General features: G+C 51.8%; 1 protein-coding gene and 1 long non-coding RNA gene across 5 annotated transcripts in view; one reads left to right on the top strand and one right to left on the bottom strand.

Annotated features, from left to right (window-relative positions):
• Window positions 1-11,113, top strand: part of Gmap (Golgi microtubule-associated protein) — a 28,377-nt gene extending 17,264 nt beyond the window's left edge. For all 4 annotated transcript variants that reach the window (XM_020952834.2, XM_086836797.1, XM_086836795.1 and 1 more), the window contains 5 exons: window positions 4,277-7,173; window positions 7,566-7,729; window positions 7,787-7,990; window positions 10,095-10,376; window positions 10,445-11,113. In XM_020952834.2, the coding sequence (XP_020808493.2) occupies window positions 4,277-7,173; window positions 7,566-7,729; window positions 7,787-7,990; window positions 10,095-10,376; window positions 10,445-10,782 (3,885 nt within the window). In that variant the 3' untranslated portion in view covers window positions 10,783-11,113. The remainder of the gene's footprint in view (window positions 1-4,276; window positions 7,174-7,565; window positions 7,730-7,786; window positions 7,991-10,094; window positions 10,377-10,444) is intronic.
• Window positions 1,939-9,961, bottom strand: LOC147643115 (uncharacterized). Its single transcript, XR_015272567.1, has 2 exons — window positions 9,743-9,961; window positions 1,939-3,190 (listed from the first exon to the last, which is right to left on the bottom strand). It is a non-coding gene; the product is annotated as an uncharacterized LOC147643115 (long non-coding RNA).
• Window positions 11,114-27,701: the final 16,588 nt, after the last annotated feature.

A 27,701-nucleotide genomic window follows, 5' to 3' on the forward strand; every position in this document is an offset into this window, starting at 1 on the left:
GTCTGCCTTGACAAACACTTACTTAGCTAAGCATTTTTCCCAGACTTCCCAGAGTTCCTTCTCCTTAGAGGAGCAGCTTTGTATAAATCTGAAATTTTTGCTGACACACAATTCCTCGAATCCCCATCGCAGACCGTGTTTGTTGCATTTGAAAACCAAATACCAGGCCGATAAGCTTCAAGTGTTACGACTTCGTAATACCCAATCCCCCGGAATCGCATTACATAGGTCCTAGAACAGATCTGGAACTTGGAAATGACTGGAATTGGATTCAACATTCAATAAAGGGACAGCCATTCGTTGAATGTTTATTATAAACAAAATACTAAATTCCATCATCGGGTTGGGTTTGCTTTGGGTTGGGTCTGGGTCTGGGTTTGGGTTTGGGTTTGGCTTGGCGGATATCTTTGCGGCATGACAGCGATAAGATAAGAATTCCAGAAACCAGAGAACAGAGTCAAAGACGTCAGTGGGGTAATATGACTAAAGCACAAGCGATTCCAATTAATATGATCGAACCCGACTCCACGCATTTGTTTATACTTCCCGATAATTGCATACTTTCCGCTTACGCCAGATATATAGCTGATATATATATATTATTGTATATATCATATGTACGTATTGCCAGCCTGACAACACACAACTTGAACTTGGCTTCTTTATTGTTGAAACTGCAATATAAATTTATATTTATATACATTTTGACTTTAAGGAGTTGCTAGGAAAGTGCTTAGCGACTTGCTATGAGAATATTGATTTTAAAAATATAATTAGAAAGAGTTGTTAAATTTCTTGAGCCTTATGACTATATTTTTAAAGCAAGGATATGGTCTAGATCTGTATTATCGTAAAAGTAAATTATTATGGGAGTCTTTTGGATTTAGATAATATTACTTAAAGGTTTATGGATCATGGACTTAAGATCTATTATTTTTTATGGGTTATTCTAGAAATTAGGAATTCTACATATCTAGTTTTATTTTTTATTTAAGCATTTTAAGTCTGAAAGTTATATACCAGTCTTATTACCAGTGACACATTGTTCTTTCCATTTCTAAAGCTAATAATAGGATGTATTACGTATACGCAGGGTGAAACATTACATGAGGCTTCGAGCTTTAGATAACATTACTGAACTCCTAGAAGTTAATAGAACTTGAGCTAAATATTTAATCTATTTATTAGTTATTCTACGAACTAGAAATTCCACAAATATAGTCCAAATTTGTATCTATGTTTATCAGTTGACAAAATTCATTGTTACCGCTTTTATTACCAGTCACACATTTTCTTTGCTATTCGAAGCCAACTTCCGGTTGCTAGGCAACTTTTCCACACCCCTCCTCAAAAATCTTCCCAAAAAAACCCCCCTTTACCCATGACAACCTGTTGCCTTAACCCTAATGCCAACATTACCATTTCATTTTTATCTTATCGCGTCTGGAATTTTTGGTTCTCTCGCTATGTTCCCTTATGACCTGGAATATATATAAAATATATATAGTGTGTATATGTATATAAGATATCATCGGCGGTGACGCCAAATTGATCGATGTGTCCATAGTTGGGAGTCGCGACTCTGACAGAGTGAATAATATATTACCAATATTTGTTTACGAAACACAAGTGTTTTTCCTCAGTTTCTTTTTTTTCACACCCATAACTATATGGCAGACATGGCTCCATGGCAAGTGGTTCTTCGGTTTCCAGTCTTTAGGTATCCATTCTCCGCAAGCCGCTAATGGTTGATAACCCAGTTTGCACAAGTGTCTTTTTGGATTTTCTGTTTCCCTTGGATACTTGGATACCCTAACCCAACCGAACCGAACCGAACCAAACCCAGAGGGTATAATTACACACTCATGAACTGATCCAAACTAAACTCAACTGAAGTCGGAATGCCGGCCGAACAAACAAATAAAACAAAACGAAGAATCGGTTGCTATATAGCATATATTTATATATATGTACATATTAAAGTCTAGAGTTTGAAAACGTCTTGGGTTAGGAGTGTGGGAATGATATTTACCGATGGTTTCTTGATTTAAAGGAAAGGATTTTCGAAAGAGGTTTTAATATTCCAAGTATTTCAAGGACTGCATTTTGAACTATACTAGATATTTCAGGGATTTAGAAATGTAAACCTTATAGCTAAAAAAACGTATGCTAATTCTCTTTTAGAGTCTTTAAAATAAAATCTATTTTCACTAAAGACATAATTTTTATGCAATAGAAAGTTATTTTTACAACATCGTTATTCCAACATTATCAATATAGTTTGCATACAATAGATCAGATCACATTCCTCTTTAGACTCTATATTTAAAGTTATTAGCAAATGAACTTTAACGTTATTAATTTGCAATATTTCGCTTATAATTATTAATTTATTTAAATTAATAATAATTTATTCAAGTTGCAAAGTACAGCCTGTTTTTTTGTGAACTCCTCCATGCCATGAATCATGGCCATAAAGTCAAAGTGTGTGTATGTGTATTGGCATGTGGTTTGAGCTAATTTTAATTACCTGCCAGGTTTTTTTACTTCTTCTTAAAAAATATATATGCATTTTATTTTAATTTTATTATTTTTTCAAATATTTATTTCTTTACTCGTTTTTATGCCGGTTTTTTGTGTGCTATTTTACGGCCTCGGCCATTTTGTTGGCGCCCGCTAAGCGTCTCGTCATGGGTTTTATGGGGATTTCGTTTGCCATTACTTGGGGACCTTATCGCCATGACTGGCAGCGTCTGCGTCAGCGTCGGCATCGCTGTCAACGTCAGCGGCAGCGTCAGCAGAGGCCGCCATCTTTGCTCAACTCATCCATAAACTCATTAACGCGCGCATGTCTCACGCGCCGCCATCGCCACCGCCATCGCCATCCATATCACCTCTGCCGCCGGCAATTCCACCTGCTGTGGTCCCAACCCAGAGCTCCAACCTCCTCCTGCCCCCCGCTTCGTCCGTCCGGTGTGCCATTAGCGCCTGCCCAATTGACCTGGTTCGTTGATGAGCCCGCTCCCAAAGAGGTGGCAAACTTGCTAGGAGGTGCAGTCTAGGATGATGTGAGTTCTTAGGTAGAAAAGGAGGATTGTGTGAGTCCAAGAGCATTCCCTGCCTTCTTGGAGGGTCTAACTTGGGTACAGTTGGCCAGAACACAGAGGATTAAGCTCCTAAATAGATAATTCTAAAAGAAAGTCATTGATTTAGGCATCATTATACTTTCGTGGTTAAGGATTACGTGAGTTTTCTGACATATATAAACATAAGGTTATTATTTAGTAAATAATTAAGTATTTGAAAGGAAAATTAAGCTTCTAAATATATAATTCTAAAAGAAAGTCATTGAGTTAGGCATCATTATACTTTCATGGTTAAGGATTACGTGAGTTTTCTGACATATATAAACATAAGGTTATTATTTAGTAAATAATTAAGTATTTGAAAGGAAAATTAAGCTTCTAAATATATAATTCTAAAAGAAAGTCATTGAGTTAGGCATCATTATACTTTCATGGTTAAGGATTATGTTAGTTCTCTGACATTAGATGGTCCTTTATATAAAAATAAGGTTATTATTTATAATATAATTAAATATTTGAAGGGAAAATCCATGCATATAAGCTTTCTTTTTCTTCAATAATTATATCATTTTTATACCCTTCCAAAGGCTTGAAAATAGGAGAAGTATTCATCTCCGACCCTATAAATCATATATATTCTTGATCAGCATCAACAGGCGAATCTTTCTAGGTAGAAAATAAAAATTTTCAAAAAATTTAAATTTTTTGAAAAAAGTCAAAGGGGTTACATCATTAAAATTTAAAAAAATCGGCAAAAATTTGAATTTTCTAAAATTTTAAACTGAGTATGCAGATGTATTAACCTAATAAAAACTAACACAGGACTGATTTCCAAATAGAAACTGATGCATTTTTGGCTTAGTTATGAGTTTTTTAAATGTAGATTTTGTTGAAAAATTGTTCATATAAAAATATAAATAAATATCGATTCGATCCTATAATTTAATTCCAAGCTACAAGAATAAATAATAATTTGGTATCCATTCTTGTGTAATTTTAATTTAAAAAGGCTTAAATAATTACAGTGCATTCAATACAACAAAGAAATATTTTTAAAGGATTCTTAAAGCTACCAAGGTTTAGGGAATATTTAAATAATCTTGTCCATATATACAACCGAAGCTATAGCTCCCAATAAAATTTTACTTTAAACCTTCCTTTGTCTCTTCTTTTTGGCTTTCTCCTCACAGCAAAATGAGGAACAAAATGTGGAGGACAGCTGGTGCTGGGAGCCCGATGGAGGCGACCCAGCCAAGGACAAGAAGGAGGCGCAGGCGGGACTCGTGGACATAGCCCTGGGCGCCAACGATGTGTCCCGACTGAACAATCGCATTGCGGAGCTGGAGCAGCTCAATGCGCAGCTAAATGCCTCGCTGGAGGAGCTGGACTCGCAGCACGAGCTGGCCATGCAGGACGTCCTCGAGCACAAGACGCAGCTGGCTGGCCAGGTGGCTAATCTCAAGCAGATGCAGGCGGACCGCATGGTGGAGCATGAGTTGGCCACCGCCCGCCAGCAGAAGCAGCTGGAGGAACTGCAGCGCGGAGCCAAGGCTGCCCAGGAGGGGCAGGAGCAGCTGCAGCAGCGCGTGGAACAGCAGGCGGCGGAGCTGAAGCGTGGCGTGATGGAGCTGGCCGAGATGCAGGAGCTGCTGGAGAAGCGTAGCCAGGACAGCACCGAGCTAATCGATCGTGTGCGCCTCGCAGAGGCGGAGCGCGAGAAGCTGGTCAAGGAGCTCGAGGAGTGTCGTTTGGCCAAGGAAAAGAAGACATCGGAGTCCTCGTCGAACAGTTCGTCGACGGGCAAGCACAGCGAGGATGAGTTCATAGTGGTGCGGCAGGCGGACGCCGCTTCCGCCTCTGGCTCTGATCCTGATCCCGATCCCGATCTGGAGGTCACATCGCCGCCCTCCAAGGAGAAACTACGCGACCGGCTCGTCTCCCTGGAATCCCAGATATCGGTTCTCACCCTGGACAACCAGCAGCTGCAGGACAGCCAGCTGGAGAAGCAGCTGAGCGTCAATTTGCTGGGTGATCAGCTCACCGAGCTGGAGAAGCGGCTGCGCCTAAGCGAGGCGGAGAAGGAGCAGCTCCAGCTGGACCTGCAGCTTCGATTGCAGCAGCTGACGGTGCAGAACCAGGAGCTCAAGCTCCATGCCGAGGCCGAGCAGGAGGGTCATGCCCAGGACCTTGAGGAGCAGCTGGGCGCTTTGCGCGAGGAGAACAGACGCCTGTGTCAGGAGCTGGATGCCAGCATAGCTCAGGCCAAGTTCCGCCAGGCCATTGCCGAGGAGAAGCAGGAGATCACCGACCTGGACGAGGCCGATGCCGCCGAGTATGGCCACTATGAGCTGGACAAGCTGCGCGCCTTGCTGCAGGCAGAGATCGAGGATCGGCTGGGCAGCGCCACGTCCCAGCAGAAGCTGGAGCGTGCCTGGAACTCACTCTCCGAGCGCTGGCATCGTCTGGACGTCGTGGAGCAGCGTCTGCTGGAGGTGCAGAACCAGCAGCTGGTCTGCGAGCACGAGAAGAAGACCCTTGAGGCGGACATCTCCCAGTACATCCTGCAGTGCGAGGAGCTGATGAAGAACAACGAGCTGCTGCTCATCGAGCTGGACAAGTTCAAGCGCAACAAGCTAGAGACCATCGAGGAGCACCACGAAGAGACGATCATGCAGCTGGAGGCTCAGCTGGAGGAGGCCCGTCAGCGCCTGGAGGTGGCCCTGGGCTCCCAAAAGGACTTGGAGTCCAAGCTGAAGGCCAAGCGGGAGCAGGACTCTGCCGGAGAGTTCGATCTGCTGGCCAAAGTGGAGCAGAGGGAAGCAGAGAACGCGCAGCTGGTGCAGCAGCTGTCCAGTGCCAAGAAAGAGCTGGCGGAGAAGGTCACACAGCTCGCCGAGAGCCAGAACCAGAGCCAGGAGCAGGACCAGCTCCAGGCAAAGCTCCAGCAGAGCGAGCGGGATCAGGAGGGCCTAAGGCAGAAGCTGGCCTCGATTGCCCAAGAGCTGGAGGAGCGGTCCCAGCAGCTGAGGATCAGCGAAGATCGGCACCTGTCCCAGCTGGAGCAACTCTCAGGGGTCAGCCAACGCTTGGAGGATAAATCCAACCAGCTGAAGGCCAGCGAGGAGCAGCACAAGGCGCAACTGACCAAGATGCAAGCCCAGATGCAGGCGGACCAGGAGCGACTGAGGGAACTCCTACAAGCGCAGGACAAGCTGGAGCAGCAAAAGGAACTCATGGAGGTTGACCAGAACCAACAGCTGAGCAGCATAAAGAAGGAGCTGGCCGAAGCGACGCGCCAACTGGACGAGTGCCAAGAGCAGCTAAGCCAGAAGGAAGTCCAGCTGGCGGAGATGCAACAGGAAATTCAGGAAATTAGCGACGAAAAGACAGGCCTCCAGCAGCAGCTGCTTCAGGCGACCAAGGAGCCCGAATCCCCCGCACTGAGTGCCCAACTTCAAGAGCTTCGTGACCAGCTGCAGGCCAAGGAGCAGGAGCTACAGCGAACTCAAGCCGAGCTGGCCAAGCAGCAGGAGGAACTGCTGGCCAAGAACGAAGAGCTCCAGCTCAAGGAATCGCACCTGGTGGCCAAGGAGACGGCAGAGCTGCAAAGCCAGCAGGCCGCCGACCAGAGCCATCAGCAGCTCCAGCAGGCCATCGAGGCCCTGGGCCAGGAGAAGAACGAACTGATCAAGGCCCTGCAACAGAAGCATCTGGAGAACACGCAATACTACGCCGAAATCCAGCGCCTGCAGCCCTGCGAGGCTCAGTTGCAGGACCTGGTCAAGGAGCGCGAGAAGCTGCAGGATCAGATCGCTTTCCTCAAGGAAAAATCCGACATACTCACCACCAACCTGCTGACGGAGCAGACCAACCAGCGCCTGCTCCAGCAACAGCAGGTCGAGTCGCAGGAGCAGCAGGGCAACGCACAGCGAGATCTGGAGCGCCTGCGTGCGCATCTCTTGGAGATCGAGGAGCTGCACACCCAGGAAACGGTGGAGCTGCAGCAAGAGCTGCAGGAATCACGCGCCCGTCAGGCAGTGCTTGAGCAGGAGGCGTCCAAATCCAGCACCGCATACACATCAGCCAGGTAGGTGTCACCTTGGTGTTATTTTAGTGTGGCGCGGGAATAGCGTGGGTGGTGGTGCCTCATTTGTCACACCCACGCCCGGCAATGGGCGACGGGCGATAAGCAATCGAAGCTGGCTAATTGCATTCGCCACGTGCCCTCCCCCTTGGGGCATTCCCCACGCCCTTGGGCTGGTAACCAGACCATGCAAATTACCGGCGACACTTCCGCAAGTGTGCATTGTTATCGCCAGCCGGGAAAATCAATTTCGAATCGCTGGGATATTGCTTTGGAGTCGTGACTCTTTACATAAGTCTTCCTATTGGGTGCTAGTTCTGGCGTTAAAGGAGCTGAAAAGGATTCGCATATGGGTACCTGTTTACTAAACCCTTTTCTTTCTTTATTCCCCACAGCATCCGGGCGAATCAGCAGGCAGAGACATTGCAGGCCCAGCATGCCCTGCTCCAGCAGCAACGGGATGAGCTGCTGACCAAACTGGGCCAGTATGAGGACCGAGAACTCAAGCAGCAGGCGGCGCTGACCAATCTGCAGTGCGCCCTGGAGCAATTCCAAAATGGTAACTATTACTATTCCGAAGAACGCAAGAAAATAACTAAATCAAATTCCATTTCAGACAAAGACCACGATATTGAGCTGGCCACGCAGCGCATCCGTCGCGAGATGCAGTCTCAGTTGGATCGCCAGGGACAGTTGCAGGCCGAGATGGGTGCACTGCAGCAGCAGCTGGCGGATGCCAACCAGGGACTGAGGGCGGCGGCCCGACTCTCCGATCAGCTGGAGGCTGGCCAGCAAACGATTGCCGTGCTCCGGGACGAAGGTGAGTGTGCGAAAGGAAGCCGATCTAGGGCAGATACACCGACTATTGCTAGCACCACCACTTCATGCTACACTTGTTGACTAACCAATGAAAAACAAAAAGAAAACAAAGCCTGTGTTGAAGCACCTCGGGATTCCCCGGCATGTACTTAACCCCTGGTGTTACGCACCGCATCAGCAACTGCAGCAGCAGCAGCATCAACTCACTCACTGTTCGTTCATTCTCCCTAACGTTCTTAAGAATGAATACGGTTTAACCCACTGAATCACGCAGAGAGAAAGGGGAAAAGCACATCCATTTAATTTTGTTAGAGAATGCCCGAACAGGGCTGGGAGAAAGTGAGAGATTAGCGAAGAACCAGTGTCACCTCCTCACACGATTCTCAAAGGTAAATATCAGCTGGTAATTCTGGGAGCTAAGCGTTAATATGAAACACTCGGAATTTCAGTTGGTATCGACTTTTTTGAATTGCATTTAATCACCAAAAAGAACCAAAAACTAAATTACCAAAACAAAAAAACAAAAAAAAAAACAAACACCAAAAAAACGTTTATAAAAAATACCAAATACTTGTTAGAAACGCACCTACAGCACGTGGCAAAAACAAAGATTTAATTAAGAACTGTATTGGCTGTTAACTCCACCTCTCCAACTCACAAAAACCAGGTAATCGATCGACTGACTTGTCCGCTTCTGCATCCGCCACCGCCAGACCGCTTAATAAGTAGAAATATAATGTTATAACCACTTAATGTTGCACCTCTAAACAATCATTGTTAAATGAGCACAAAAAACACCACAAAAAGCCACAAGAATATCTATTAAATACCTATTAACTTAGGCGCCTCAAATGTATGTTAAATGTTAATTAGAAAATACTTTTTGTGTGATTTGTAGCTTTTGATGATACCTCTTTTATGTTTATTGTAATTGTTTCAGCAAAAAAGGATGCAAAAAGTGTTGGTTTACTATTTATAAATATTTATATATACAAATAATATTTAAATTTCAATTTGTAGTGTACATTTAATATACATTTTATGCATTCTCTTGTTTGCCTGCAATATCACACAAGTAGAGCATTTGAAAGCTTTGTTGTATCCTTGTTTGCTTATTAATATTATAGTTTATTTGCCTTTATTGTTGTTATTTCTTGTTGAATTTTAATTTAATTATGATTGCGACATTTATATCTATATTGAAACAAGACACGCACACCCACACAGACACACAGAAGAATACCACTCCCCCTATATAAACAATCGTATAAAACCGTATAATCAGTTCGTAAACCGTATCATCCGTTATCCGTAATTCGTAACCCGTAATCCGTAAACAAAAAACAAAGAAAAATTACGAAAGAAGAACCGTTTTGTATCTGCAGCATTGAATAATCTCAATTTGTAAATGTGAGCGGTTTAAGCCATTCGACGCACTCACTTTGCAATTGGAGATTGCTCGAGACTGCGGCATTTGCCACATATTATGTACACACACTCCTCCAACTAGCTATGTACTATATATACTCTGCATGTCTCTACCTCTATATATATACATATATAAATTATGTATGCCGTATCCTATCTCTGTTCCGAATTTCCGATCTTAAATCCCCTTGAGAATTTCATTCGGGGCACTGTTGTTTCCGTTTCGTTTCGTTTCGTATTTGCCTTTTGAGTTCGTTTTTGATTTTTGATTTGCTGCATTTGCATTTGCATTTGAATCCGAGAGGAGATGCTACCCAATACTGACCACCGCCAGCCACAGTCCAAGATACAGTCACAGTCGCAGTGCCGCCGCCACAGCAGATCGGATCAGAGCAGATCGCAGGAGCTCAGCGTCTGTACGGTTGAGTATTACATCAGGTACTGGTGTGCCATAAATCCAACAACCAGTACTTATGTCATACTACGCCGTGCACCGATCGCACTAACCGCATGCCAAGCAAACCAAGCAACCAACCAGCCAACACGCGCGCGCTTCTCCCCCGGATATGTGCATTGATTCCAAACCCAAAGCCCCCAAGACCGACATTAATTAATTATGTTTTAATCTAGTTGAAATACTAATCCTCGTTTGCGTTCTCTCTTTATCTCTCGCTTAGTGGAGAGCCTGAAGGAGGCCAACGGTCGGCTGGAGCAGAGCCTCAGCAGCAGCGAGAGCAGCCAGACGGATCGGATCGACAAGAGCCTGATCAAGAGCCTGCTTATTGGGTATGTGGTCAGTGGACATGCCGGCGACAAGCAGCAGGTGCTGCGCATGATCTCCTCCGTGCTGGATTTCAATGCCCAGGAGGCCGACAAGGTGGGGCTCAACAAGCAGCAGAGCAGCTGGCTGGGCGCCATTCTAGGCGGCAGCGGTTCTCCCCCAGCGGCGGGGGCTACAGGTACGAATGGGTTTTCTACTATGAGAAAAAGCCCAACTAATGTCACACTTTTACCTTTTTTCCTTCAGGTTCTGGTCGCGGCAAGGATAACCTGGTGCAGGCCTTTGTGCAGTTCTTAGAACAGGAGTCACAGCCACAAAACCAAGCTGCGTCGCGTCCCACATTGCTTAGCATGGCTGCTGGCCAAATGGAGTCAAGCTCTAACGCCGCTGCGCTTCCCCTGCAGACAGCACAAGCACCACACACCGCAGTGGCCGCCAGTCAAGAGGCAGCAGCGGGGATTCCTGCAACGCCGCCATTAGGAGGAAGCGGAGGATCGCCACAGTCGCTGGCAATGGGCTCCAACGAGTTTGCGCCGTCGCGAAACTCAAGCTCGATATTAAAGGACATCCTCAGCGACTCCTGATTGTTGTAGAATTGCCAGAAGCCGGACTCCATCCTCCTCCTTCCGTATTTCGGTCGTGTTATTTTGTGTAATTTTAATATATTTTTTATCTATTTAAATATAAATTAACATCCGTGCAATCGACGACCGCTCCCCTCCCCCCACGACATATATCTCGCTATATATCTACCTGATCCTGATCCCCAACTGTACAATGTCCATGTGTATATGTTTTGTGCAACGCTAGCAATCTGTATATATGTAAAATCAGCAATCTTCACAGCGGCCTTTGCTATGTAATGACTAGCCGCCAATAATACTTATTAAATAAAACTAGGAACTCTGTCGTTTATTTTATGGGCTATGATTTTGCCTACACCAACAAAAACCGTAACAAAAACAACCATTTTTAAAACATCAAAAAGCAATCATTTAACCGCAAAATTTGAATTTGAATTTTAAAACACAAGTTCCCGGTTTGGCTCTAAAATAGCTAAAACTAGCTAAATTCCATTTTCCCATTCAAAGACAAGCAAGCAGTGCGAACTAGTTCCAAGCAGTGCAAAATACGTGCAAGCAGTGCGAACTAGTTCCAAGCAGTGCCGTGGACGCTGATCTTCAAAGCTTTCAGGGCTGCATGCAAGCAGCTTTTTAGTCAAAGCTTTCAGGGCTGCAGCATCCGATAGTAAAAGCTCCACATGGTTGCATTTTAGCAGTTAATCGAAAGCTCTTGCACTAAAATTATTCAGCTTGCTGCGGTTTCTGTTCGCCTGGTACTCCAGATCCAGAAATTGACAATTTTGTACTGAAACCGAGCAAATCGAATGCTGGATTTTGCCGACAACAACAACAACAACAACAGAAGAAATACAACATACATTAATTTAACTGCCAGATTGCATTTATTCATTGCCTAATTAAACAAACTAAGCCAGTGTTTTTTTATCATTCACAATAATTAATTAGTTAATAGTTAGGGTGTAAATTTCAATACAATAAGCCTTCTCTCCGCATGCAGATCAATCCAGCTCATCAGAACGCTTGCGTGCCTGCGTCAGTTGCTCCTCCTTGACCAGCAGACGCGCCAGCTTGCCCACATCGATTTGCAGGGGCGACACATCAGGATCCTAAACGGACGAACTTGCGGCTAGCTTCAGCTGCTTGTCAGCACAACCTGCTGGACCACCCGATCGATCAGCAGCCAGTGCTCCGTGCAGTGACCAGTATCTGCGCATGAAAAGGGTTAAAATTAGCTCAGCTTAGGACAAGGACACTCAAGGAGTACTCACAGGACAGCAGAAGCATGTGCTGCAGGAGGGAGAGCATCTGGGAATAGGCGGGCCAATGGCTGAGCAGAATGGTGCAGTTCTGGGCCCGCGACACAGCTCCATTGCAGCCAGGATATTAGACCGCTGCTCCACCTGCAGCACAGCCTGCTGGACCACCCGATCGATCAGCAGCCAGTGCTCCGTGCAGTGACCAGTATCTGCGCATGAAAAGGGTTAAAATTAGCTCAGCTTAGGACAAGGACACTCAAGGAGTACTCACAGGACAGCAGAAGCATGTGCTGCAGCAGGGAGAGCATCTGGGAATAGGCGGGCCAATGGCTGAGCAGGATGGTGCAGTTCTGGGCCCGCGACACAGCTCCATTGCAGCCAGGATATTAGACCGCTGCTGGGCCGCTGCTCCACCTGCAGCACAGCCTGCTGGACCACCCGATCGATCAGCAGCCAGTGCTCCGTGCAGTGACCAGTATCTGCGCATGAAAAGGGTTAAAATTAGCTCAGCTTAGGACAAGGACACTCAAGGAGTATTCACAGGATAAAAGAAGCATGTGCTGCAGCAGGGAGAGCATCTGGGAATAGGCGGGCCAATGGCTGAGCAGGATGGTGCAGTTCTGGGCCCGCGACACAGCTCCATTGCAGCCAGGATATTAGACCGCTGCTCCACCTGCAGCACAGCCTGCTGGACCACCCGATCGATCAGCAGCCAGTGCTCCGTGCAGTGACCAGTATCTGTGCATGAAAAGGGTTAAAATTAGCTCAGCTTAGGACAAGGACACTCAAGGAGTACTCACAGGACAGCAGAAGCATGTGCTGCAGCAGGGAGAGCATCTGGGAATAGGCGGGCCAATGGCTGAGCAGGATAGTGCAGTTCTGGGCCCGCGACACAGCTCCATTGCAGCCAGGATATTAGACCGCTGCTGGGCCGCTGCTCCACCTGCAGCACAACCTGCTGGACCACCCGATCGATCAGCAGCCAGTGCTCCGTGCAGTGACCAGTATCTGCGCATGAAAAGGGTTAAAATTAGCTCAGCTTAGGACAAGGACACTCAAGGAGTACTCACAGGAAAGCAGAAGCATGTGCTGCAGCAGGGAGAGCATCTGGGAATAGGCGGGCCAATGGCTGAGCAGGATGGTGCAGTTCTGGGCCCGCGACACAGCTCCATTGCAGTCAGGATATTAGACCGCTGCTGGGCCGCTGTTCCACCAGCAGCACAACCTGCTGGACACTCAAGGAGTACTCACACGACAGCAGAAACAGGCGCTGCAGCAGGGAGAGCATCTGGGAATAGGCGGGCCAATGGCTGAGCAGGATGGTGCAGTTCTGGGCCCGCGACACAGCTCCATTGCAGCTAGGATATTAGACCGCTGCTGGGCCGCTGCTCCACCTGCAGCACAACCTGCTGGACCACCCGATCGATCAGCAGCCAGTGCTCCGTGCAGTGACCAGTATCTGTGCATGAAAAGGGTTAAAATTAGCTCAGCTTAGGACAAGGACACTCAAGGAGTACTCACAGGACAGCAGAAGCATGTGCTACAGCAGGGAGAGCATCTGGGAATAGGCGGGCCAATGGCTGAGCAGGATGGTGCAGTTCTGGGCCCGCGACACAGCTCCATTGCAGCCAGGATATTAGACCGCTGCTGGGCCGCTGCTCCACCTGCAGTACAACCTTCTGGACCACCCGATAGATCAGCAGCCAGTGCTCCGTGCAGTGACCAGTATCTGCGCATGAAAAGGGGTAAAATTAGCTCAGCTTAGGACAAGGACACTCAAGGAGTATTCACAGGATAACAGAAGCATGTGCTGCAGCAGGGAGAGCATCTGGGAATAGGCGGGCCAATGGCTGAGCAGGATGGTGCAGTTCTGGGCCCGCGACACAGCTCCATTGCAGCCAGGATATTAGACCGCTGCTGGGCCGCTGCTCCACCTGCAGCACAGCCTGCTGGACCACCCGATCGATCAGCAGCCAGTGCTCCGTGCAGTGACCAGTATCTGTGCATGAAAAGGGTTAAAATTAGCTCAGCTTAGGACAAGGACACTCAAGGAGTACTCACAGGACAGCAGAAGCATGTGCTGCAGCAGGGAGAGCATCTGGGAATAGGCGGGCCAATGGCTGAGCAGGATGGTGCAGTTCTGGGCCCGCGACACAGCTCCATTGCAGCCAGGATATTAGACCGCTGCTGGGCCGCTGTTCCACCAGCAGCACAACCTGCTGGACACTCAAGGAGTACTCACACGACAGCAGAAACAGGCGCTGCAGCAGGGAGAGCATCTGGGAATAGGCGGGCCAATGGCTGAGCAGGATGGTGCAGTTCTGGGCCCGCGACACAGCTCCATTGCAGCCAGGATATTAGACCGCTGCTGGGCCGCTGCTCCACCTGCAGCACAGCCTGCTGGACCACCCGATCGATCAGCAGCCAGTGCTCCGTGCAGTGACCAGTATCTGCGCATGAAAAGGGTTAAAATTAGCTCAGCTTAGGACAAGGACACTCAAGGAGTACTCACAGGACAGCAGAAGCATGTGCTGCAGCAGGGAGAGCATCTGGGAATAGGCGGGCCAATGGCTGAGCAGGATGGTGCAGTTCTGGGCCCGCGACACAGCTCCATTGCAGCCAGGATATTAGACCGCTGCTGGGCCGGTGTTCCACCAGCAGCACAACCTGCTGGACACTCAAGGAGTACTCACACGACAGCAGAAACAGGCGCTGCAGCAGGGAGAGCATCTGGGAATAGGCGGGCCAATGGCTGAGCAGGATGGTGCAGTTCTGGGCCCGCGACACAGCTCCATTGCAGCCAGGATATTAGACCGCTGCTGGGCCGCTGCTCCACCTGCAGCACAGCCTGCTGGACCACCCGATCGATCAGCAGCCAGTGCTCCGTGCAGTGACCAGTATCTGCGCATGAAAAGGGTTAAAATTAGCTCAGCTTAGGACAAGGACACTCAAGGAGTACTCACAGGACAGCAGAAGCATGTGCTGCAGCAGGGAGAGCATCTGGGAATAGGCGGGCCAATGGCTGAGCAGGATGGTGCAGTTCTGGGCCCGCGACACAGCTCCATTGCAGCCAGGATATTAGACCGCTGCTGGGCCGCTGTTCCACCAGCAGCACAACCTGCTGGACACTCAAGGAGTACTCACACGACAGCAGAAACAGGCGCTGCAGCAGGGAGAGCATCTGGGAATAGGCGGGCCAATGGCTGAGCAGGATGGTGCAGTTCTGGGCCCGCGACACAGCTCCATTGCAGCCAGGATATTAGACCGCTGCTGGGCCGCTGTTCCACCAGCAGCACAACCTGCTGGACACTCAAGGAGTACTCACACGACAGCAGAAACAGGCGCTGCAGCAGGGAGAGCATCTGGGAATAGGCGGGCCAATGGCTGAGCAGGATGGTGCAGTTCTGGGCCCGCGACACAGCTCCATTGCAGCCAGGATATTAGACCGCTGCTGGGCCGCTGCTCCACCTGCAGCACAGCCTGCTGGACCACCCGATCGATCAGCAGCCAGTGCTCCGTGCAGTGACCAGTATCTGCGCATGAAAAGGGTTAAAATTAGCTCAGCTTAGGACAAGGACACTCAAGGAGTACTCACAGGACAGCAGAAGCATGTGCTGCAGCAGGGAGAGCATCTGGGAATAGGCGGGCCAATGGCTGAGCAGGATGGTGCAGTTCTGGGCCCGCGACACAGCTCCATTGCAGCCAGGATATTAGACCGCTGCTGGGCCGCTGCTCCACCTGCAGCACAACCTGCTGGACCACCCGATCGATCAGCAGCCAGTGCTCCGTGCAGTGACCAGTATCTGTGCATGAAAAGGGTTAAAATTAGCTCAGCTTAGGACAAGGACACTCAAGGAGTACTCACAGGACAGCAGAAGCATGTGCTGCAGCAGGGAGAGCATCTGGGAATAGGCGGGCCAATGGCTGAGCAGGATAGTGCAGTTCTGGGCCCGCGACACAGCTCCATTGCAGCCAGGATATTAGACCGCTGCTGGGCCGCTGCTCCACCTGCAGCACAACCTGCTGGACCACCCGATCGATCAGCAGCCAGTGCTCCGTGCAGTGACCAGTATCTGTGCATGAAAAGGGTTAAAATTAGCTCAGCTTAGGACAAGGACACTCAAGGAGTACTCACAGGACAGCAGAAGCATGTGCTGCAGCAGGGAGAGCATCTGGGAATAGGCGGGCCAATGGCTGAGCAGGATGGTGCAGTTCTGGGCCCGCGACACAGCTCCATTGCAGCCAGGATATTAGACCGCTGCTGGGCCGCTGCTCCACCTGCAGCACAGCCTGCTGGACCACCCGATCGATCAGCAGCCAGTGCTCCGTGCAGTGACCAGTATCTGCGCATGAAAAGGGTTAAAATTAGCTCAGCTTAGGACAAGGACACTCAAGGAGTACTCACAGGACAGCAGAAGCATGTGCTGCAGCAGGGAGAGCATCTGGGAATAGGCGGGCCAATGGCTGAGCAGGATGGTGCAGTTCTGGGCCCGCGACACAGCTCCATTGCAGCCAGGATATTAGACCGCTGCTGGGCCGCTGCTCCACCTGCAGCACAACCTGCTGGACCACCCGATCGATCAGCAGCCAGTGCTCCGTGCAGTGACCAGTATCTGTGCATGAAAAGGGTTAAAATTAGCTCAGCTTAGGACAAGGACACTCAAGGAGTACTCACAGGACAGCAGAAGCATGTGCTGCAGCAGGGAGAGCATCTGGGAATAGGCGGGCCAATGGCTGAGCAGGATAGTGCAGTTCTGGGCCCGCGACACAGCTCCATTGCAGCCAGGATATTAGACCGCTGCTGGGCCGCTGCTCCACCTGCAGCACAACCTGCTGGACCACCCGATCGATCAGCAGCCAGTGCTCCGTGCAGTGACCAGTATCTGTGCATGAAAAGGGTTAAAATTAGCTCAGCTTAGGACAAGGACACTCAAGGAGTACTCACAGGACAGCAGAAGCATGTGCTGCAGCAGGGAGAGCATCTGGGAATAGGCGGGCCAATGGCTGAGCAGGATGGTGCAGTTCTGGGCCCGCGACACAGCTCCATTGCAGCCAGGATATTAGACCGCTGCTGGGCCGCTGCTCCACCTGCAGTACAACCTTCTGGACCACCCGATAGATCAGCAGCCAGTGCTCCGTGCCGTGACCAGTATCTGCGCATGAAAAGGGGTAAAATTAGCTCAGCTTAGGACAAGGACACTCAAGGAGTACTCACAGGACAGCAGAAGCATGTGCTGCAGCAGGGAGAGCATCTGGGAATAGGCGGGCCAATGGCTGAGCAGGATGGTGCAGTTCTGGGCCCGCGACACAGCTCCATTGCAGCCAGGATATTAGACCGCTGCTGGGCCGCTGCTCCACCTGCAGCACAGCCTGCTGGACCACCCGATCGATCAGCAGCCAGTGCTCCGTGCAGTGACCAGTATCTGCGCATGAAAAGGGTTAAAATTAGCTCAGCTTAGGACAAGGACACTCAAGGAGTATTCACAGGATAACAGAAGCATGTGCTGCAGCAGGGAGAGCATCTGGGAATAGGCGGGCCAATGGCTGAGCAGGATGGTGCAGTTCTGGGCCCGCGACACAGCTCCATTGCAGCCAGGATATTAGACCGCTGCTGGGCCGCTGCTCCACCTGCAGCACAGCCTGCTGGACCACCCGATCGATCAGCAGCCAGTGCTCCGTGCAGTGACCAGTATCTGCGCATGAAAAGGGTTAAAATTAGCTCAGCTTAGGACAAGGACACTCAAGGAGTACTCACAGGACAGCAGAAGCATGTGCTGCAGCAGGGAGAGCATCTGGGAATAGGCGGGCCAATGGCTGAGCAGGATGGTGCAGTTCTGGGCCCGCGACACAGCTCCATTGCAGCCAGGATATTAGACCGCTGCTGGGCCGCTGTTCCACCAGCAGCACAACCTGCTGGACACTCAAGGAGTACTCACACGACAGCAGAAACAGGCGCTGCAGCAGGGAGAGCATCTGGGAATAGGCGGGCCAATGGCTGAGCAGGATGGTGCAGTTCTGGGCCCGCGACACAGCTCCATTGCAGCCAGGATATTAGACCGCTGCTGGGCCGCTGCTCCACCTGCAGCACAGCCTGCTGGACCACCCGATCGATCAGCAGCCAGTGCTCCGTGCAGTGACCAGTATCTGCGCATGAAAAGGGTTAAAATTAGCTCAGCTTAGGACAAGGACACTCAAGGAGTACTCACAGGACAGCAGAAGCATGTGCTGCAGCAGGGAGAGCATCTGGGAATAGGCGGGCCAATGGCTGAGCAGGATGGTGCAGTTCTGGGCCCGCGACACAGCTCCATTGCAGCCAGGATATTAGACCGCTGCTGGGCCGGTGTTCCACCAGCAGCACAACCTGCTGGACACTCAAGGAGTACTCACACGACAGCAGAAACAGGCGCTGCAGCAGGGAGAGCATCTGGGAATAGGCGGGCCAATGGCTGAGCAGGATGGTGCAGTTCTGGGCCCGCGACACAGCTCCATTGCAGCCAGGATATTAGACCGCTGCTGGGCCGCTGCTCCACCTGCAGCACAGCCTGCTGGACCACCCGATCGATCAGCAGCCAGTGCTCCGTGCAGTGACCAGTATCTGCGCATGAAAAGGGTTAAAATTAGCTCAGCTTAGGACAAGGACACTCAAGGAGTACTCACAGGACAGCAGAAGCATGTGCTGCAGCAGGGAGAGCATCTGGGAATAGGCGGGCCAATGGCTGAGCAGGATGGTGCAGTTCTGGGCCCGCGACACAGCTCCATTGCAGCCAGGATATTAGACCGCTGCTGGGCCGCTGTTCCACCAGCAGCACAACCTGCTGGACACTCAAGGAGTACTCACACGACAGCAGAAACAGGCGCTGCAGCAGGGAGAGCATCTGGGAATAGGCGGGCCAATGGCTGAGCAGGATGGTGCAGTTCTGGGCCCGCGACACAGCTCCATTGCAGCCAGGATATTAGACCGCTGCTGGGCCGCTGTTCCACCAGCAGCACAACCTGCTGGACACTCAAGGAGTACTCACACGACAGCAGAAACAGGCGCTGCAGCAGGGAGAGCATCTGGGAATAGGCGGGCCAATGGCTGAGCAGGATGGTGCAGTTCTGGGCCCGCGACACAGCTCCATTGCAGCCAGGATATTAGACCGCTGCTGGGCCGCTGCTCCACCTGCAGCACAGCCTGCTGGACCACCCGATCGATCAGCAGCCAGTGCTCCGTGCAGTGACCAGTATCTGCGCATGAAAAGGGTTAAAATTAGCTCAGCTTAGGACAAGGACACTCAAGGAGTACTCACAGGACAGCAGAAGCATGTGCTGCAGCAGGGAGAGCATCTGGGAATAGGCGGGCCAATGGCTGAGCAGGATGGTGCAGTTCTGGGCCCGCGACACAGCTCCATTGCAGCCAGGATATTAGACCGCTGCTGGGCCGCTGCTCCACCTGCAGCACAACCTGCTGGACCACCCGATCGATCAGCAGCCAGTGCTCCGTGCAGTGACCAGTATCTGTGCATGAAAAGGGTTAAAATTAGCTCAGCTTAGGACAAGGACACTCAAGGAGTACTCACAGGACAGCAGAAGCATGTGCTGCAGCAGGGAGAGCATCTGGGAATAGGCGGGCCAATGGCTGAGCAGGATAGTGCAGTTCTGGGCCCGCGACACAGCTCCATTGCAGCCAGGATATTAGACCGCTGCTGGGCCGCTGCTCCACCTGCAGCACAACCTGCTGGACCACCCGATCGATCAGCAGCCAGTGCTCCGTGCAGTGACCAGTATCTGTGCATGAAAAGGGTTAAAATTAGCTCAGCTTAGGACAAGGACACTCAAGGAGTACTCACAGGACAGCAGAAGCATGTGCTGCAGCAGGGAGAGCATCTGGGAATAGGCGGGCCAATGGCTGAGCAGGATGGTGCAGTTCTGGGCCCGCGACACAGCTCCATTGCAGCCAGGATATTAGACCGCTGCTGGGCCGCTGCTCCACCTGCAGCACAGCCTGCTGGACCACCCGATCGATCAGCAGCCAGTGCTCCGTGCAGTGACCAGTATCTGCGCATGAAAAGGGTTAAAATTAGCTCAGCTTAGGACAAGGACACTCAAGGAGTACTCACAGGACAGCAGAAGCATGTGCTGCAGCAGGGAGAGCATCTGGGAATAGGCGGGCCAATGGCTGAGCAGGATGGTGCAGTTCTGGGCCCGCGACACAGCTCCATTGCAGCCAGGATATTAGACCGCTGCTGGGCCGCTGCTCCACCTGCAGCACAACCTGCTGGACCACCCGATCGATCAGCAGCCAGTGCTCCGTGCAGTGACCAGTATCTGTGCATGAAAAGGGTTAAAATTAGCTCAGCTTAGGACAAGGACACTCAAGGAGTACTCACAGGACAGCAGAAGCATGTGCTGCAGCAGGGAGAGCATCTGGGAATAGGCGGGCCAATGGCTGAGCAGGATAGTGCAGTTCTGGGCCCGCGACACAGCTCCATTGCAGCCAGGATATTAGACCGCTGCTGGGCCGCTGCTCCACCTGCAGCACAACCTGCTGGACCACCCGATCGATCAGCAGCCAGTGCTCCGTGCAGTGACCAGTATCTGTGCATGAAAAGGGTTAAAATTAGCTCAGCTTAGGACAAGGACACTCAAGGAGTACTCACAGGACAGCAGAAGCATGTGCTGCAGCAGGGAGAGCATCTGGGAATAGGCGGGCCAATGGCTGAGCAGGATGGTGCAGTTCTGGGCCCGCGACACAGCTCCATTGCAGCCAGGATATTAGACCGCTGCTGGGCCGCTGCTCCACCTGCAGTACAACCTTCTGGACCACCCGATAGATCAGCAGCCAGTGCTCCGTGCCGTGACCAGTATCTGCGCATGAAAAGGGGTAAAATTAGCTCAGCTTAGGACAAGGACACTCAAGGAGTATTCACAGGATAAAAGAAGCATGTGCTGCAGCAGGGAGAGCATCTGGGAATAGGCGGGCCAATGGCTGAGCAGGATGGTGCAGTTCTGGGCCCGCGACACAGCTCCATTGCAGCCAGGATATTAGACCGCTGCTGGGCCGCTGCTCCACCTGCAGCACAGCCTGCTGGACCACCCGATCGATCAGCAGCCAGTGCTCCGTGCAGTGACCAGTATCTGCGCATGAAAAGGGTTAAAATTAGCTCAGCTTAGGACAAGGACACTCAAGGAGTACTCACAGGAGAGCAGAAGCATGTGCTGCAGCAGGGAGAGCATCTGGGAATAGGCGGGCCAATGGCTGAGCAGGATGGTGCCGTTCTGGGCCCGCGACACAGCTCCATTGCAGCCAGGATATTAGACCGCTGCTGGGCTGCTGCTCCACCTGCAGCACAGCCTGCTGGACCACCCGATCGATCAGCAGCCAGTGCTCCGTGCAGTGACCAGTATCTGCGCATGAAAAGGGTTAAAATTAGCTCAGCTTAGGACAAGGACACTCAAGGAGTACTCACAGGACAGCAGAAGCATGTGCTGCAGCAGGGAGAGCATCTGGGAATAGGCGGGCCAATGGCTGAGCCGAATGGTGCAGTTCTGTGCCCGCAAAAACAGCTCCATTGCAGCCAGTCAGACCGGCCACCTTCTGTTCATCGGGTAGGCTGACCTCGGTGACCAGACGCTCCAGACGGGCACGAATCCTGTTGCTCGCTGAGCAAGTGATGCTGCAAATCCATTCGGTGGTCTGCGGTGCAACCGGAGAGGGCGGCGGTGCTGGTGGCATCATGGTCGGCGCCATCGATGGCGGTGGCGGCGGTATGGCCTTGAGCATGGCCGAAGGTAGTGGCGGCGGTGAGGACACAACTCCATTGCAGTCAGTCGGGTATGCTGTCCTCGGTGACCAGACGTTCGAGACGGGCCCGCTCCTGCTGCTCACAAAGCAAGCGATGCTACAGATCTACAAGAAAGTTGTGAAAAATGACTATCACTTTTGGATAATAGTACTGAAAAAGTAGCTGATCGCACTAGAACAAAAAATGTCAAAAATTACGATCACTTTTAGTAATTAAAGTAGTCAACATTAGCTGGTCACACTACAAAAAGCTTGTGGCAAATTATATGGTCACACTCTCTTAAAAGTCGTGAATAAGAGCTGCTCACGCTGGGGGTGAGGTGCAGCATACTTTTAGTTCAATGAAATTGCAGATAATTTAATTCGTTAGCTGCTGCTAGCTATTTTCCAATATTGGGGTTCCAATTACCTCTTTGCGGTTGCTGCGAATCCTCTGCCTTCATCTCGGCGGTCTGCGCGCGCTGCACCGCCAGCGAATGCAGGGGCGACACAAGAGGATCCTGAAGGAACGAACTAGCGGCTAGCTTCAGCTGCTTGTCGGGATCCTTGGGATCGCTGCTCCACCTGCAGCACAACCTACTGGACCACCCGATCGATCAGCAGCCAGTGCTCCGTGCAGTGACCAGTATCTGCGCATGAAAAGGGTTAAAATTAGCTCAGCTTAGGACAAGGACACTCAAGGAGTACTCACAGGACAGCAGAAGCATGTGCTGCAGCAGGGAGAGCATCTGGGAATAGGCGGGCCAATGGCTGAGCAGGATGGTGCAGTTCTGGGCCCGCGACACAGCTCCATTGCAGCCAGGATATTAGACCGCTGCTGGGCCGCTGCTCCACCTGCAGCATAACCTGCTGGACCACCCGATCGATCAGCAGCCAGTGCTCCGTGCAGTGACCAGTATCTGCGCATGAAAAGGGTTAAAATTAGCTCAGCTTAGGACAAGGACACTCAAGGAGTACTCACAGGTCAGCAGAAGCATGTGCTGCAGCAGGGAGAGCATCTGGGAATAGGCGGGCCAATGGCTGAGCAGGATGGTGCAGTTCTGGGCCCGCGACACAGCTCCATTGCAGCCAGGATATTAGACCGCTGCTGGGCCGCTGCTCCACCTGCAGCACAGCCTGCTGGACCACCCGATCGATCAGCAGCCAGTGCTCCGTGCAGTGACCAGTATCTGCGCATGAAAGGGCTAAAATAAGCTCAGCTTACGACAAGGACACTCAAGGAGTACTCACAGGACAGCAAAAGCATGTGCTGCAGCAGGGAGAGCATCTGGGAATAGGCGGGCCAATGGCTGAGCAGGATGGTGCAGTTCTGGGCCCGCGACACAGCTCCATTGCAGCCAGGATATTAGACCGCTGCTGGGCCGCTGCTCCACCTGCAGCACAACCTGCTGGACCACCCGATCGATCAGCAGCCAGTGCTCCGTGCAGTGACCAGTATCTGCGCATGAAAAGGGTTAAAATTAGCTCAGCTTAGGACAAGGACACTCAAGGAGTACTCACAGGACAGCAGAAGCATGTGCTGCAGCAGGGAGAGCATCTGGGAATAGGCGGGCCAATGGCTGAGCAGGATGGTGCAGTTCTGGGCCCGCGACACAGCTCCATTGCAGCCAGGATATAAGACCGCTGCTCCACCTGCAGCACAACCTGCTGGACCACCCGATCGATCAGCAACCAGTGCTCCGTGCAGTGACCAGTATCTGCGCATGAAAAGGGTTAAAATTAGCTCAGCTTAGGACAAGGACACTCAAGGAGTACTCACAGGACAGCAGAAGCATGTGCTGCAGCAGGGAGAGCATCTGGGAATAGGCGGGCCAATGGCTGAGCAGGATGGTGCAGTTCTGGGCCCGCGACACAGCTCCATTGCAGCCAGGATATTAGACCGCTGCTGGGCCGCTGCTCCACCTGCACAAAACCTGCTGGACCACCCGATCGATCAGCAGCCAGTGCTCCGTGCAGTGACCAGTATCTGTGCATGAAAAGGGTTAAAATTAGCTCAGCTTAGGACAAGGACACTCAAGGAGTACTCACAGGACAGCAGAAGCATGTGCTGCAGCAGGGAGAGCATCTGGGAATAGGCGGGCCAATGGCTGAGCAGGATAGTGCAGTTCTGGGCCCGCGACACAGCTCCATTGCAGCCAGGATATTAGACCGCTGCTGGGCCGCTGCTCCACCTGCAGCACAACCTGCTGGACCACCCGATCGATCAGCAGCCAGTGCTCCGTGCAGTGACCAGTATCTGCGCATGAAAAGGGTTAAAATTAGCTCAGCTTAGGACAAGGACACTCAAGGAGTACTCACAGGTCAGCAGAAGCATGTGCTGCAGCAGGGAGAGCATCTGGGAATAGGCGGGCCAATGGCTGAGCAGGATGGTGCAGTTCTGGGCCCGCGACACAGCTCCATTGCAGCCAGGATATTAGACCGCTGCTGGGCCGCTGCTCCACCTGCAGTACAACCTTCTGGACCACCCGATCGATCAGCAGCCAGTGCTCCGTGCCGTGACCAGTATCTGCGCATGAAAAGGGGTAAAATTAGCTCAGCTTAGGACAAGGACACTCAAGGAGTATTCACAGGATAACAGAAGCATGTGCTGCAGCAGGGAGAGCATCTGGGAATAGGCGGGCCAATGGCTGAGCAGGATGGTGCAGTTCTGGGCCCGCGACACAGCTCCATTGCAGCCAGGATATTAGACCGCTGCTGGGCCGCTGCTCCACCTGCAGCACAACCTGCTGGACCACCCGATCGATCAGCAGCCAGTGCTCCGTGCAGTGACCAGTATCTGCGCATGAAAGGGCTAAAATAAGCTCAGCTTACGACAAGGACACTCAAGGAGTACTCACAGGACAGCAAAAGCATGTGCTGCAGCAGGGAGAGCATCTGGGAATAGGCGGGCCAATGGCTGAGCAGGATGGTGCAGTTCTGGGCCCGCGACACAGCTCCATTGCAGCCAGGATATAAGACCGCTGCTCCACCTGCAGCACAACCTGCTGGACCACCCGATCGATCAGCAACCAGTGCTCCGTGCAGTGACCAGTATCTGCGCATGAAAAGGGTTAAAATTAGCTCAGCTTAGGACAAGGACACTCAAGGAGTACTCACAGGACAGCAGAAGCATGTGCTGCAGCAGGGAGAGCATCTGGGAATAGGCGGGCCAATGGCTGAGCAGGATAGTGCAGTTCTGGGCCCGCGACACAGCTCCATTGCAGCCAGGATATTAGACCGCTGCTGGGCCGCTGCTCCACCTGCACAAAACCTGCTGGACCACCCGATCGATCAGCAGCCAGTGCTCCGTGCAGTGACCAGTATCTGTGCATGAAAAGGGTTAAAATTAGCTCAGCTTAGGACAAGGACACTCAAGGAGTACTCACAGGACAGCAGAAGCATGTGCTGCAGCAGGGAGAGCATCTGGGAATAGGCGGGCCAATGGCTGAGCAGGATAGTGCAGTTCTGGGCCCGCGACACAGCTCCATTGCAGCCAGGATATTAGACCGCTGCTGGGCCGCTGCTCCACCTGCAGCACAACCTGCTGGACCACCCGATCGATCAGCAGCCAGTGCTCCGTGCAGTGACCAGTATCTGCGCATGAAAAGGGTTAAAATTAGCTCAGCTTAGGACAAGGACACTCAAGGAGTACTCACAGGTCAGCAGAAGCATGTGCTGCAGCAGGGAGAGCATCTGGGAATAGGCGGGCCAATGGCTGAGCAGGATGGTGCAGTTCTGGGCCCGCGACACAGCTCCATTGCAGCCAGGATATTAGACCGCTGCTGGGCCGCTGCTCCACCTGCAGTACAACCTTCTGGACCACCCGATCGATCAGCAGCCAGTGCTCCGTGCCGTGACCAGTATCTGCGCATGAAAAGGGGTAAAATTAGCTCAGCTTAGGACAAGGACACTCAAGGAGTATTCACAGGATAACAGAAGCATGTGCTGCAGCAGGGAGAGCATCTGGGAATAGGCGGGCCAATGGCTGAGCAGGATGGTGCAGTTCTGGGCCCGCGACACAGCTCCATTGCAGCCAGGATATTAGACCGCTGCTGGGCCGCTGCTCCACCTGCAGCACAACCTGCTGGACCACCCGATCGATCAGCAGCCAGTGCTCCGTGCAGTGACCAGTATCTGCGCATGAAAGGGCTAAAATAAGCTCAGCTTACGACAAGGACACTCAAGGAGTACTCACAGGACAGCAAAAGCATGTGCTGCAGCAGGGAGAGCATCTGGGAATAGGCGGGCCAATGGCTGAGCAGGATGGTGCAGTTCTGGGCCCGCGACACAGCTCCATTGCAGCCAGGATATAAGACCGCTGCTCCACCTGCAGCACAACCTGCTGGACCACCCGATCGATCAGCAACCAGTGCTCCGTGCAGTGACCAGTATCTGCGCATGAAAAGGGTTAAAATTAGCTCAGCTTAGGACAAGGACACTCAAGGAGTACTCACAGGACAGCAGAAGCATGTGCTGCAGCAGGGAGAGCATCTGGGAATAGGCGGGCCAATGGCTGACCAGGATAGTGCAGTTCTGGGCCCGCGACACAGCTCCATTGCAGCCAGGATATTAGACCGCTGCTGGGCCGCTGCTCCACCTGCACAAAACCTGCTGGACCACCCGATCGATCAGCAGCCAGTGCTCCGTGCAGTGACCAGTATCTGTGCATGAAAAGGGTTAAAATTAGCTCAGCTTAGGACAAGGACACTCAAGGAGTACTCACAGGACAGCAGAAGCATGTGCTGCAGCAGGGAGAGCATCTGGGAATAGGCGGGCCAATGGCTGAGCAGGATAGTGCAGTTCTGGGCCCGCGACACAGCTCCATTGCAGCCAGGATATTAGACCGCTGCTGGGCCGCTGCTCCACCTGCACAAAACCTGCTGGACCACCCGATCGATCAGCAGCCAGTGCTCCGTGCAGTGACCAGTATCTGTGCATGAAAAGGGTTAAAATTAGCTCAGCTTAGGACAAGGACACTCAAGGAGTACTCACAGGACAGCAGAAGCATGTGCTGCAGCAGGGAGAGCATCTGGGAATAGGCGGGCCAATGGCTGAGCAGGATAGTGCAGTTCTGGGCCCGCGACACAGCTCCATTGCAGCCAGGATATTAGACCGCTGCTGGGCCGCTGCTCCACCTGCAGCACAACCTGCTGGACCACCCGATCGATCAGCAGTCAGTGCTCCGTGCAGTGACCAGTATCTGCGCATGAAAAGGGTTAAAATTAGCTCAGCTTAGGACAAGGACACTCAAGGAGTACTCACAGGTCAGCAGAAGCATGTGCTGCAGCAGGGAGAGCATCTGGGAATAGGCGGGCCAATGGCTGAGCAGGATGGTGCAGTTCTGGGCCCGCGACACAGCTCCATTGCAGCCAGGATATTAGACCGCTGCTGGGCCGCTGCTCCACCTGCAGTACAACCTTCTGGACCACCCGATCGATCAGCAGCCAGTGCTCCGTGCCGTGACCAGTATCTGCGCATGAAAAGGGGTAAAATTAGCTCAGCTTAGGACAAGGACACTCAAGGAGTATTCACAGGATAACAGAAGCATGTGCTGCAGCAGGGAGAGCATCTGGGAATAGGCGGGCCAATGGCTGAGCAGGATGGTGCAGTTCTGGGCCCGCGACACAGCTCCATTGCAGCCAGGATATTAGACCGCTGCTGGGCCGCTGCTCCACCTGCAGCACAACCTGCTGGACCACCCGATCGATCAGCAGCCAGTGCTCCGTGCAGTGACCAGTATCTGCGCATGAAAAGGGTTAAAATTAGCTCAGCTTAGGACAAGGACACTCAAGGAGTACTCACAGGTCAGCAGAAGCATGTGCTGCAGCAGGGAGAGCATCTGGGAATAGGCGGGCCAATGGCTGAGCAGGATGGTGCAGTTCTGGGCCCGCGACACAGCT

Source organism: Drosophila serrata, unplaced genomic scaffold (genome assembly GCF_035046125.1).
Source record: "Drosophila serrata isolate PLE 108 unplaced genomic scaffold, ASM3504612v1 contig_293, whole genome shotgun sequence".
Taxonomy (NCBI): Eukaryota; Metazoa; Arthropoda; class Insecta; order Diptera; family Drosophilidae; genus Drosophila; species Drosophila serrata.